Source organism: Ursus americanus, chromosome 14 (assembly GCF_024610735.1).
Source record: "Ursus americanus isolate L20-20 chromosome 14, mUrsAme1.1.p, whole genome shotgun sequence".
Lineage (NCBI taxonomy): Eukaryota > Metazoa > Chordata > Mammalia > Carnivora > Ursidae > Ursus > Ursus americanus.
This window is the reverse complement of record NC_142140.1, coordinates 41076591-41089795: the sequence shown is the minus strand read 5'-3', so window position 1 is coordinate 41089795 and position 13205 is coordinate 41076591. Positions and strand designations below refer to the sequence as shown.

The 13205-nt window shown below is 39.1% G+C and overlaps 1 protein-coding gene across 4 annotated transcripts in view; it reads right to left on the bottom strand.

Moving 5' to 3' along the window:
* The window catches only part of SETD2 (SET domain containing 2, histone lysine methyltransferase), a 122557-nt gene that overhangs the window by 15051 nt on the left and 94301 nt on the right, over positions 1-13205 (bottom strand). For all 4 annotated transcript variants that reach the window (XR_015726684.1, XM_087867093.1, XM_045778343.2 and 1 more), the window contains exons 16-18: positions 8700-8834; positions 6419-6558; positions 3972-4083 (exon numbers count right to left, since the gene is read on the bottom strand). Coding sequence is in view for 3 of the 4 variants with exons in the window: in XM_087867093.1 (XP_087723219.1) it covers positions 3972-4083; positions 6419-6558; positions 8700-8834 (387 nt within the window). In the remaining variant the exon portion in view is untranslated. The remainder of the gene's footprint in view (positions 1-3971; positions 4084-6418; positions 6559-8699; positions 8835-13205) is intronic.

The window sequence follows — 13205 nt, the reverse complement described above, 5'->3', positions numbered from 1 at the left end:
CCTGCTTGTGTGCTCTCTGACAAATAAATAAATAAAATCTTAGAAAAAAAAGGGGGGGGGGGAAGAAGAAGAAGAGGAGGAAGAGGAGGAGGAAGAGGAAGAAGAGGAAGAAGAGGAAGAAGCAGCAGCAGCAGCAGCAGCAGCAGCAGCAGCAATCTCACTCTGTAACCCCTCTCAGGCAATTAAGAGGTAGGAGGAATGTTTCCTCTTTCTACTTTCCCACTCCTTCTCATCCTTACACATGCACCATCCCCTTATCCCAACACACAAGAGCAGAGCAACATATTTGAGTTATTTTTGAGTTAAGCATTGGATTTATATTTGCTTTTGCAGACCCCTGAATGGACTCCTTGTTGTCTGTTGCTTAACATTCCTGAAATAATTTAATGATATAACTGAAACAAATGTCAGGAGACTAACCTTTAAGAAATGCTAGACAAAGGCTACACTATGTGGGTTGGAGAAAATTCTAGTACTCTTACAAGTATATATTACAGTCCTTTAGTCAAACACCTCTCTGCTATAAATGCAAATGTGATTTTATTTTTTTTAAGATTTTATTTATTTGAGAGAAAGTACAAGCAGGGGGAGCAGCAGGCAGAGGGAGCAGGAGAAGCAGGCGCCCTGCTGAGCAGAGAGCCCGATGTGGGGCTCAATCCCAGGACCCTGGGATCATGACTTGAGCCGAAGACAGACACTTAACCAACTGAGCCACCCAGGCGCCCCTGCAAATGTGCTGATTTCTTAACTTTCCTGGTCTGTCCTTCTATAACAAATGAAGCACACCCTGAGGGATAAAACACACGCTCACACATTAAACAGAAAGTAACAGTATATAGTTAAGATATATTATTCTTTCAGAAGCCTATTACCAGGCTTCAAAAAAAGTGTTAAAAATACAAAGAGTTCTTTGTGGTCTCTTACATTAGACCACTAATTTAAATTTAAGCTAATGAGCAGTGTGGTACCATTATTTGAAAACAAAAAGTCTTCCCTCTCATTGTTGGTATTTTATTTATTTGTTTGTTTGTTTGTTGAAGGGGGGGCAGAGGGAGAGGGAAGGAGAATCTTTTTACCTTTTTTTTTTTTTTAAAGATTTTATTTATTTGACAGATACATCTAGAGAGGGAACACAAGCAGGGGGCGTGGGAGAGGGAGAAGCAGGCTCCCCGCCGCGCAAGGAGCCTGACGTGGGGGCTTGATCCCAGGACCCTGGGATCATGACCCGAGCCGAAGGCAGACGCTTAATGACTGAGCCATCCAGGCACCCCAAGAAAGAGAATCTTAAGCAGGCTCCATGCCCAGTGCTGACGCAGGGCTCGTTCTCACAACCCTGAAATCATGACCTAGGTGAAATCAAGAGCCAGATGCTCAATCAACTGAGCCACCCAAGCACCCTTATCGCTGACATTTTAGAAGAGGCACCAAGGGACACTCTTCCATTATTAGACAGGGGAAATCCCACCGTTCTGGTCATTCCCAAGTGGAATTTCATCTTGGGAGTCATCTCCATCTCACTACACAATTAAAGCAAAAATTGTAATTTTTAGTTGGTGGTTTAAACCCCTAAGTACAGCCCTATGAGAAAACACTTCTCTGTAGCCATAGAAAGCTATTTTTTTTCCTTCTGAAGTTCCTTAACCATAGTCAAGTTGCATCCACCATACTCTGACCAATTTCCTGGCTGAGGTCTGGCCCTCTGAATTTCACACAGGCTTTCACAACACAAGCACGCAGTAAGAGCTTCATATTTACAATTCAAGAAGGGGATACATACATCCCTGCACAGTCCACCTGTGGACTATTCTCTCCCAACTTTCAAATCTGATGAACCAAACTAAGTCTGTTACTTTGGCATCTATTAACAACAACAACAACAGTATTAATTCTAATCCTAACTTTGAACTGACACTCCAGTATGTTTATAGAGTAGAATAGTTTTCCACTAAAACCTAATTATACACCCACATATTTTTCCACAGTTGTCACTGTGAATATCATGTGAATTTTGGGCACTGCAACTTTTCTAGAATTCGGTATATGTACCTAGTGTAACTAATCTAGGGCAGGAGTTGGGAACCCACAGCCTTGACTGAAACATGTTACTTACTTTCTCTGTATGTTATCAGATACAACCTGATAAACAGACTCACTTTGAGCTTTTGCATTATACTTCTATAGTCAATCAAATGGTATTCTACAGACCAAAAGACTGAATCATAATTAACAGTTAAGATGCTTGATAAACTTGGTCTCAGAGCTCAGCTATATTCCTGCACCAGAGATCTCTTCTCAAACCTTCTGTTTATTTTTCAAAAGATATAACTAACATAGCTACAGAAGTCTGAGATACTGTGGTTTTTTGTTTGTTTGTAAGCTTCTGGATATTTTAAATGGCAGCTGCCTAACAATCCTGGGCATATTCCTAAATGATTCAAGAAAATGTGACAATACCATAGCTACAGTGATGTGGTTAAGTGACTCAAACAATTCATTTGAAATTTACCAAGCTCCACATGGACTTAACTTAAATGCATACTTTGTTTGGCAAATATATGAAGGAAGAAAAACATTCCTCCCAAAGTGAATAAAATGTGAAAGAAGGTATGTTGTTTCCACTTCATTCTCTCACTCTAGCTTCTTCCTTTCTGCCCTCTTCCCTCTCCCTACCTCTCCAACGACTTAACTAGTTAAGTGACTCTTCTTGTTTAAAAAAAAAAAAATACTATTCGGATCTTAGGACATAGAAATATGGTCTTTGATTTCACTCAAGACACCTCACCCTAGCGAGGGTGATAGCCAGTCCTGTTACAAACAGATAGGGATAAAAAATGGTTATAATTCAGTCACTGAGTATTTAATTTACTTGATCTCTAATCCTAATTACTGTCTTGTCAGAGCGAGAGATGTGGAATAAGCTTTTTGCCTTCTTTGTTCTAAAATAGTACCTCCATAGTAAAATATTTCGGTCCCAACTTTAAAAAAAAAAAAAAAAAAAAAAAAAAGGTGGGGGTCTACAGAATACTCCTTTGGTGAGGTTTTATGTAAAGAGCTAACTTTTTTCCAGACCCATCAATCCTACTGAACTATACCATCTATGTAAGATTTCAATTAATGAGCTAAAACACATTTAAAAAGAAACACAGAGCATCAAGAAGAATGCAGCAGATTTACAAGGAAAGAGTTAAGACAGAGAAGACAAATATTTTTAAGATTTTATTTTTAAGTAATCTCTATGCCCAACGTGGAGCTTGAATTCACAATCCCAAGATCAAGAGTCGCATGCTCCACTGACTAAGCCAGCCAAGTGCCCAAAGAGCTAAGATATATGAAAGGAGGTTATGATGGAGTATAAATACCACAATTGCATTTATGTGTTTAAAATGGAAAAAAAAAAAAAAAAGAGAGAAAGAAAAACACGTGTGTGTGTGTGTGTGTGTGTGTGTGTGTGTGTGTGTATTTTCCAGAAAGGTCTGGAAGAACATATGCCAAAGAAAGGTTTCACAACCTTGGCACTATTGACATTTTGGGTCAGTTCTTTGTTGTGGAGGACTGTCCTATGCACTGTAAGATATTTCATGACTTCCCTGAACTCTACCCACTAGAAGCCAGTAGCATCCCCTCAGTTGTAACAACCAAAAATGTCTCTAAATATTATTATCAAATGTTCTCTGGGGAGCACAATTGCTCTCAGTTGAGAATTCCCGCACTAGTTAACAGTATTTATCTCCACAGAGGAAAGTAAGACGATAGGAGAGCAGCTGAAGAGAAAGTGAGCGTTTTTTTTTTTTTTTTTCCTCTATGTACCATACTTCTGTACTATTTGGATGTCCTAGCCCTCTCCAGCATTTATTACATGTGCTAATTCTCCAGAACAATGCAGAATCACAAGACCACACGACTACTGGCCCTGCAGAATGACAAGACACAGACTCCAAAATGATCAGAAAACACGTGTAAGCCACACTCACCTTCATGGGGTTTTCATCATATGTTGGGGTTCCCAGGTCCATCTCAGCTTCATGCTCAAGGCTGGCATCATCTCCTGGGCTTTCCCAAGTAGGAGGATCCCACTGAGTCTGCCTAGAAGAAGGTAAGAACAGCCATGCTGTCACGGCCAGAAAGCAGAGAACTCTGGCACAGGCATCTCTGCTCATATACACATACAATGCAACATATATCTGAGGCATATTATAAGTCAGCTTCATAAGATAAAGACATTCTTTTGCTATCTTCCCGGCAGCATGATTCTATCCCAGAGACATACATCGTTTAGCCCACTCCATTTTTCTAGCCAATGAGGCTGCAATGTGTACTGGGTGTCAAAGAGAGCAGTAAAACCAAACATCCTATTTCTCACCTGGTTCTTAATGTTCTGGAAAAAGGATTCGGCAAAACCTAAAAAGTACATGGAGTCAGTGCTTGCCTCTGCCTCCCCTCTGCAGGTGAAGAGATCAACAGTGATTGTACCTAGCACGTACTTGGAGCAAAATAAAATAAATCACAACACACTCCTCACAGTCCTTGGCCATGTGAGAAATTGTTCCTTCCTTTAGGAGCCTTCTTGTCTGTGGTTGTGCCCCTTCGCTTTAATGACTGATAGCACGGAAAAGGCTTCAGGTTAAAAACTTGTGCCCTTGGCTCAAAATATCCTCAATTGACTACAAGAAGAAGGGTTCTACCATGAAAAACTCACTGCATTTTTATTAGTTGCTTTGAAAATACACAGGCATAGGTTTTTTTTTTTTTTTTTTTTTAAGCTAGATCTGTGAGATAACAACTGGCAGTAAGAAAATTCATGTTCAGGAGTCTGAAGTCAGCTGCCACAGGGGATGCTATAGGAAAATCACTTAAAATGTCAAAAGCCTCAGAGAACTAGCAGCCTATCTGGCAGGCCAGTCCTGCCACTGCAGTCTTGTGCTCTCCTACTGCCCCATCTTTAGTTGGCAACATCACAGGCACTTGATAAAGCATAAAGGAAAATATTTGACTGTATGAAATTTTTAAACTCGTAGGGCATTCAGGCAAAGCCTAAAGACATCTGCAATACTCTTGATAAAAAGATCTAACAACAGTGACAGAAAATGGGTAGATGTCCCAAACAAGCAATTCACAAAAGATACAAGCGGCTGATAATTTACTGAAGATCCATTTCAACACAACAATAAAAGAATTAGAAATGAAAATAAGATTTCTGACCTACTAGAGATTTACAAGATTAGAAGAAACTACATGAAGAAAAAGGCACTATTGTATACTTTTTGTGGGAGTCTACATTGGTACAATTTTTTTTAATGGTAAGCTGACAATAATTATCAATTTAAAATGTCAATCTCTTTTAACCAACAACTCCACCTCCAGAAATCGATCCAAAGAAGGTAGTAAGATTAGTGTCTGTAACTCAAATCCTGTTAAAACAGTGAAAACCCAACAATGATGGTGGGTTAAATAAAATTTTGTACAGCCATACAAGAGAGCAGGAGATGGCAAAATTTTTTTCTATAAATGATCAGAGAGTAAATATCTCTGACTTTGTGGGCCATATGGTCTCTGTCACAACCACTCTACTCTGCCATTATAGGGTGAAAGCAGCCATAAGTAACTGCTAAATAAACGGGAGTGGCTGTGTTTCCCCAAAAGATTTATTTGCAAATACCAGTGGCCTATGGGCACAGTTTGCTGACCCCTGAAACAAAGTATAATCTTGCACTAAAAATAATGCAGTTCTATATATCTATAACTGATGAAGTTTTATATAGATTGGTAAAAAGATTATAAAACATGTACCCCAACAACTCACATAAGATTATATACCAATGAGTACACACACACACACAGAGAAAGCACATATATTCACATAAAGCTATCTGTCTGAAAGATAAATGTATTTTTTAAAACTTCTAGGTAAAAGGTAAATTGGGCTTTTTACATCAAACTATGGCTCATGGACCAAATCTGGCCTCTTGCCTATTTTATAAATCACATTTTATTGGACACAGGACCATTCATTTATATATAGTCTATGGGCTGTTTGCACAACAATGGCAAAATTGAGGAGTTGTGACAGAGACTGGCTGGTAAAGCCTAAAACATTCATTATATCTGGGCTTTTACAGAAACGGTTTGCTCATGACCCCTGATACCTACACAATGTTAGATGAAGTCATTACCTTTTTAAACTCTAGTTTTCTCTAAGAATCTTGCAGTTTAAAAATACACCAAAATATATCTATCTAAAAAGGACTAAGTCTAAGGTATGACATAACACTTAAGATGTGATTCTGGAAATCTAGCAGCCCTCAAGCACAATGAACAACAGACAATGACATCAAGCCAATATCCATAAATCTCCCTGTAGGATGGCAGCTTCTTTGACCAACTGAAAGCTGACTTGGGATGCCTACACAGCCCTTCTTACCTTGTGATCACATGGTAGTAATAAATCTTCCCTTCTGGGTCTCGGGCTGTCTTCCAGTTGGGAGGTAAGACGATGGTTTTTGGTTTGGGAGGAGAGGGGGGTGGCAGATCCAGAAGATTATTTGTCACTACCATTTCAGGCTAAAAAGAAACACACACACAAGTTCTTGATCAGTGACATCTCTTCTAATCCAGCTGAAAAGGACAAAGTAGCCTACTTAAACAATATGTAAAAACATACATTCACCTCTTCTTTTAAAAAAAGATAAAGCAAAGGTCCAATGTGGGAAATGATCAGAGATGGCGTATATGAATAGCTTTAGGGATCTATCAGAAAATTGAAAGTTGGCTCCAAGAGGTCACCATCCAAGAGATCACATTTAAAAATATTCAGCAGCTCATTATCTACAGCAGTATCTTTCAACCTTAATAAAACCAATGCTAAATGGCATACACCAACTTCAGGATACTGATGAGCTAAATTAGCTTTATATAGAGCGCTCTTTTTTTTTTTTTAAGAAAAAATCTGAAAAGCAAGTATGACAGAATGTTAAGATTTATCCATTATCTATTTTTCTCTATGTCTGAAACTTCATATTTATATTTTAAAAAATTTAATGTCACATTTTGAAAAACAAAAAACTTCACAATCACTGTTAGGGACTGAATTATTTCCCCCAAATGCGTATGTTGGAGCCCTAACTCCCAATGTGACTATTTGAAGAGAGCGCCTTTAAAGAGGGAATTAAAGTTAAATGAGGTCATAAGGGTAGTGTCCTAATTCAACAGGACTGGTGCCCTCATAAGAGTAAGGGACATCAGGGAATGTGGGCAAAGAAAAGGTCACATGAAGATACAGTGAGAAGACAACCATTTGCAAGCCAAGGAGAGGCCTCAGGAGACAAGAAGCCTGCCGAAGTCTGTTCTTATAGACTTCCAGCCTCTAGAATGGTGAGAAGATAAATTTCTGTTGTTTAAGCCACTCGGTTTGTGGCATTTTGTTATAGGAGCTCTAGCAGACTCGTAGTAAATTACTGTAAGAATATATGCCCTTAACTGTTCATTCTATGTAAGCCAGTTACCACAGAATCATTTTTCCAGCTTTACCTTTTCTTGAGCAGTCAAAGAGGAACCCGAGATCCCAGGCTCAGACAAAATGTGACCACTTTTAAGCAAACACAGGTCTCTGAGCATCACTGCTTTGTGTAGACCACTAACCCCTACTTCATGCAGCTGCTGTTTTTGGTGTCCTGCCTCAGTTCCTCTTCATTCCTGCAGTCCTCTAGCCTATAAAGTGACCTCTTTTCCCTAAGTTCCTTTGTCCCTTAGAACACTTCAAATCCAAAAAAAAAAAAAAAAAAAAAGAATACTTCAAACTATTCAGAATTTACTAAATTACTAATCCTTCCCACACTTGGGAATGATTCTTTCCCTCCTCAAACTATCTGCACCTTTTGTGACACTAATCTCTACTTTTAGGATTATTCATTGTGATCCTCAACTCTCTTAGTGGAATGCCAGCTTTTAAGGATAGGAATTGAAGCTTAGGTTTGTATTCAGAGTTCCTTGAAGGGTCCAACTCATAGCAAGCCCTCACCTATCTGCTGGAAGTGCAAATGGTCTTAGCCTCCAGTAGTCTCACATGTGTCTTTATACTCAATCTCCACTCACTGTCCTACTTGTCGAGAGCCACCCTCACTCACCGGATCGCTGCAGGAGCCTTCTCTGGAACTATCAGAATTCCAAAGTGCTAGTGGGTAAGTTATTCTGTTTGGTTGCTGAAATGCTTCCAATGCCAGCCTCCTATATCCTACTTCATCAAGATTTCACTAGATCCTTCTCCATATGTGGCAGAATACCATATTGTACATGTATAGTGAAGTATATCACTCATTTCTATACCCCTAGTCCGTGGTGCCTAATGTAATATCATATTCCAGTGCTCCATAAAATAAAAACAGCTACTTGAGAAAATTATTACGTTAGGAATTCATAGCAAAGTATAAAAACACAAGGTCCATCAGTTAAAATTACAAATAAAAGGGATACCAGGAACAAAATATGTATCTATCAACACTGCTGTAAATTCCACAGAATTTTTAAAAAAATGGTTGAGTAATGCTTCCTCAGGTACACAAGCACTTGCGTGAAAATGGAGACTATAAAGTTAAAAACAAAAAACAGAGTGAGAAAAACAAAAATAAAAACCAAAACCAAAAGTAAACCTTCTAAAGATGAGGTATGCAGCCAATGAGTATTTTATCAACTGAAATATTTCTTACTGGCTGTAAGGGCTGAGGCTGCCCTGGAGCAACTATTGTCGTTACGGCCGCAGCTGGCTGGACCACCACTCCTTGTGGGTGAGCTGTGAAAATCTGTTGTCCCTGGATATACTGAAGACTTGGCTGGGCATAACTCTAAAAGATAAAATAAAGAAATCCACAATTTATAGACTTTTCTAGCTCTAATACAGCAGTAATTAACTTCGAAGTTGGCATCATCTTACTGGAATCCACTAGTTTTTAAAAACTTTTAGTAAAGAATACCTGGATACAAATGTGTAAAAGTCTTTTGTTGCAAACACAGAAGTTTCTTTTTTTAATAATTCCCTAGTCATTTACTTACCTTGGTTTTGTCATTAAGAAGAAAAAAAAAAAAAAAAAAGAAACCCAGAAAAAAACCGGGGGTCCATGGGGGGCCTCCTAAGAGCTGTCCGAGGCCGCAGTACTAACTGGAGTGTGGCACTTAGGATATCCAAGAGACCACTCCCCAGGGCTCTTTGCAGAGAGCCTTTATGCCACCAACTCCTAAAACTACCAGGCTGTTCTGACTAGAAAATGTCAGAGTGAGAGATTCGTAGCAGAGGAAGTTAAGATGGTGATCAAATTTTAAACTTGTCTTTTAGCTTTTTGTAGTCTTCGATAATACAACCCCTTCCAAGGAAGACAGCAGAATTCGTTTCATCCAAAATTCTTACCACACATGGATTCATACCGTGCTTTATGAAGCTTAGAAAGCCCTTTCACATACACTGTCTCATTTAGTCCTGACCACCATCAGAGGTGGGTATCTCCCACAACTGGAGTTACCTAAGAAAGTGCCATTTACCATTAGGGCTTTCAGTCAACGGTAGTTAAGTTTTGGGGAGTTAAAAGTCATATGCAGATTTTTGATTGGGGAGGGGAGTTGGTACCCCTGACCCCTGCATTGTTCAAAGGTCAATAGTACTTGATTCAATATTCTGGAACAGCTTAATCTACAAAGATCATAAACTAGACTCAATTGTCAAGGCAGAAGTATTATCGGAATATCACAAAATAGAAATGCTTTCATCTCTAAGTATTTGGATATGAGATGGGAAATCTGTGCAACAGCAAAGATTTTGTAGAAACAAATATTATCTCCCAACCTAATTCTGATCCCAAAGCCTGAAATCTGGTTAAACCAAAGACTTTTTACGCTGATGAATACCCAGACAATACTGAATCAGAGTTCAGTACAAAAAGATACTAGCAAAAAAGATGATCAGATACTGTTTAAGAAATTTAAAAGTATAGGGCGCCTGGGTGGCTCAGATCCCAGGGTCCTGGGATCGAGCCCCACGTCGGGGTACCTGCTTGGTGGGGAGCCTGCTTCTCCCTCTCCCTCTGCTGTTCCCCCTACTTGTTCTCTCTCGCTCTGTCAAATAAATAAATAAAATCTTAAAAAGAAATTTAAAAGTATAATCTCAAAAGTGAAGTATAATCAGTAAGTTCAATTTCAACTTTACTAAAAATAAGCCATAAAACAAAACATATCTAACTGGGTTCTACTCTACGATGACCAATTTACCTGGAAACTGAACTTCTAAGGGCCCTGATGCCCAGTAGGAAGCATCCTGAAGAGTGGATACAAGAGGCAAGTTACTGTGCATGGAGGGGTTAATATATATGTGTTGGTAAATCCTATTCTGAGTAAAAACAGTTTCTGAGGGGGTACCTGGGTGGCTCAGTAGGTTAAGCGTCGGACTCTTGGTTTTGGCTCAGGTCATGATCTAATGGGTGGTGAGACCAAGCCCCCCATTGGGCTCTGTGCTCAGCAGGAAGTCTGATCGGGATTCTCTCCCTTTGCCCCTCCCCCCACTCATGCACACACACATGCACGTGCACTCTCTCAAATAAATCTTAAAAAAAAAAAAAGTTTCTGGGAGGCTGAAGAAGACAGTAAACATGTTATCTCCAGAGTGATCGGGAGGTTAAGCACCCAAATCTACAACAGAAAAATGCTAATATTTTGGAGGCTAAAAATTCCTTTGACCCTCAGTGAAACTTTGCTCCTGGAGAATTTGTCTGACAAGATCAGAGTTAGTAAGTAAGGCTCATCAATGGAGACACTTTAAAGGACCTGATTAATGTGAAATAAAGCTATGGTTTCTTTGGCATGAAGACTCTGGCTCCAAATGCTGGTTGTGCGCAAACTTCTGAACTGAAATGGCTTTATCTAGCTTCATCATTCCCTGTGGCTCCAGACAAATTTCACCTGTTTCTAAAATGCAAACATATATTTAAAGGATAATAATTTATCATCAGGAAAGAATGTAACACATACTGGAAATAACTTCCAAAGGAAATGCCAAAAATATGTGAACAGTATCAGCCTTGCTAGACTTAAAAAAAAGTCACCCAAGATAGCAATAATCATTTAGAGGTATAGTATTTAAAACCCAGACTGTCAAAAAGAAAGAGAAAAATGAACATTCTTCGGGTTCTATAGAATCTATCCAAACCAGCTGACAATCACATGCCAATACCAAAACCAACAATAGCAATAAAAAGGGAAAACGGGTTTGCAGTCCCACTGCAGTTCGTATGAAAGATATACACACTTGCGAGACATAAATAGCATATGCCTATCAAGTTTCTCTACCTGCTGGGGGAAAATCTGTAGGAGACTGGCTCTCCCCTTCCAGAGATTTGAAATTACACAAAAGCTACTTTCTCAAACATAAACCCAATCTATAAATATCGTTAAAACGGGACTTCCCATGGAAATTACAAGAGAAATCTAAAAAGGCCTAAAATGTTATAGAAAGGAAAACATAATTATTCTGTCCCTACTTCTAGAGAGGGAAAAAAGTCATTATTACTTTATATCTAAGTCACTTCACTTTATAATGTGAAAAATTATAGTCCTTAGCACTGCATTTTTTGAGATGTGATTTAGTATGACTTTGTAAGAACAGGTCACAAAACCACTATAAATCATAAGGCCTCAGTTGAAATGGGGCTTTTATGTTTAATAAGCAATTATGGCAAAAAATGAAAGTCACCTTCTGATCACATCTGCTCCAAATGTCAAAGATACTGCATATGTACACACACACAAATCTGTATTATAACACTTCACATACTACCTTCACTGTCAAAGTTATAATATCTTGCAAACTCTCAGTGGCCCATGTCGGCACAGTCGATACTACGCTCGAACACAAACTTCAAGGCCTTCTCCTGGAGGTCAGATCTTTAGACCAGACACCAGATAGATGACCCTGACTAGGAGCATTTCACACCCCACTAATGTCAATACTCTCTCAGTATCATTAAGGTAACTGAGTAATAACTATAATTAAATCTTCAAGGTACATGGTGCTTTAAATCTATCATTATTAGTATCCATTACCTCATGCAAACCTCAATCACTCTGAGGCATTCAGCTCATTTCATAGATAAGAAAACTAAAACTGGAGAATATAAACTAAGCGCCTGTCTCCAAGACGTACATTAAATAATGGACAGGGGCTCAAAACACATACACACTAACAACATGTTCTATGTTCTCATCACCCAAAGCCCAGCATCATCTCTGATAACTAATCTTACAGAGAAGGAAAGGACAGTCTGGACCATCCAGCTCCATTTATCTACCACTCTAGCACATACGAAATAGATTAGGGAGCCAACAAATGACTCCTTGGAAGCAACAGAGTGGAAAACGGTAAGCAAGCAAAATTGTGATGCTTGAGTCTCAAGGCTGTGACTAAATCTTCTGCTCAGTGGGATGGAAAAAATAGACTCCATTTTATAAGAATGGCCAAATGACCAGTGACCTCTCTCCTTGGGAGTCTGCTAGGTATCCTCCCCTGCTGTTGCTTATGCTTTAAAACCCAGGTTAAGGACATACTTCAGGAATAGAAATGGGACAGAAGGAGACCATATTTCTTACATCTGATACACATTCTCAGGGGAAAAACTCAAAATGAATGGCTTGGTCCAAGAGAGAATATGGCAAGATAGCCGGAGAAGTCAGAATCTAAGAAATTTGTTTAAGACACTTAAAATATTCTGTAGGAGGCAAAATTAAAACATACAAAAAGAAAAACAATACTTAAAAAATTGATACCTGATGGCCAATAACACCCATTTTCTTTCTTTCTTTTTTTCTTAAAGATTTTTATTTATAAGGGGTGCCTAGGTGGCTCGGTTGGCTAAGCATCTGCCTTTGCCTCAGGTCATGATCCTAATGTCCTGGGATCAAGCCCCGAGTGGAGCTCCCTGATCAGTGGGGAGCCTGCTTCTCCCTCTCCCCACCCCTCGCTCATGCTCTCTCTCTCTCAAATAAATAAACAGAATCTTAAAAAAAAAAAAAAAAAAAAAAAGATTTTTATTTTTAAGTAACCTCCACACCCAACATGGGGCTTGAACTCACAACCCTGACATCAAGAGTCGCATGCTCTACCAAGTGAGCCAGCCAGGCACCCCAACACCCATTTTCTTACTAGCCTTATTTAGCACTATAACATTCATTTTAAG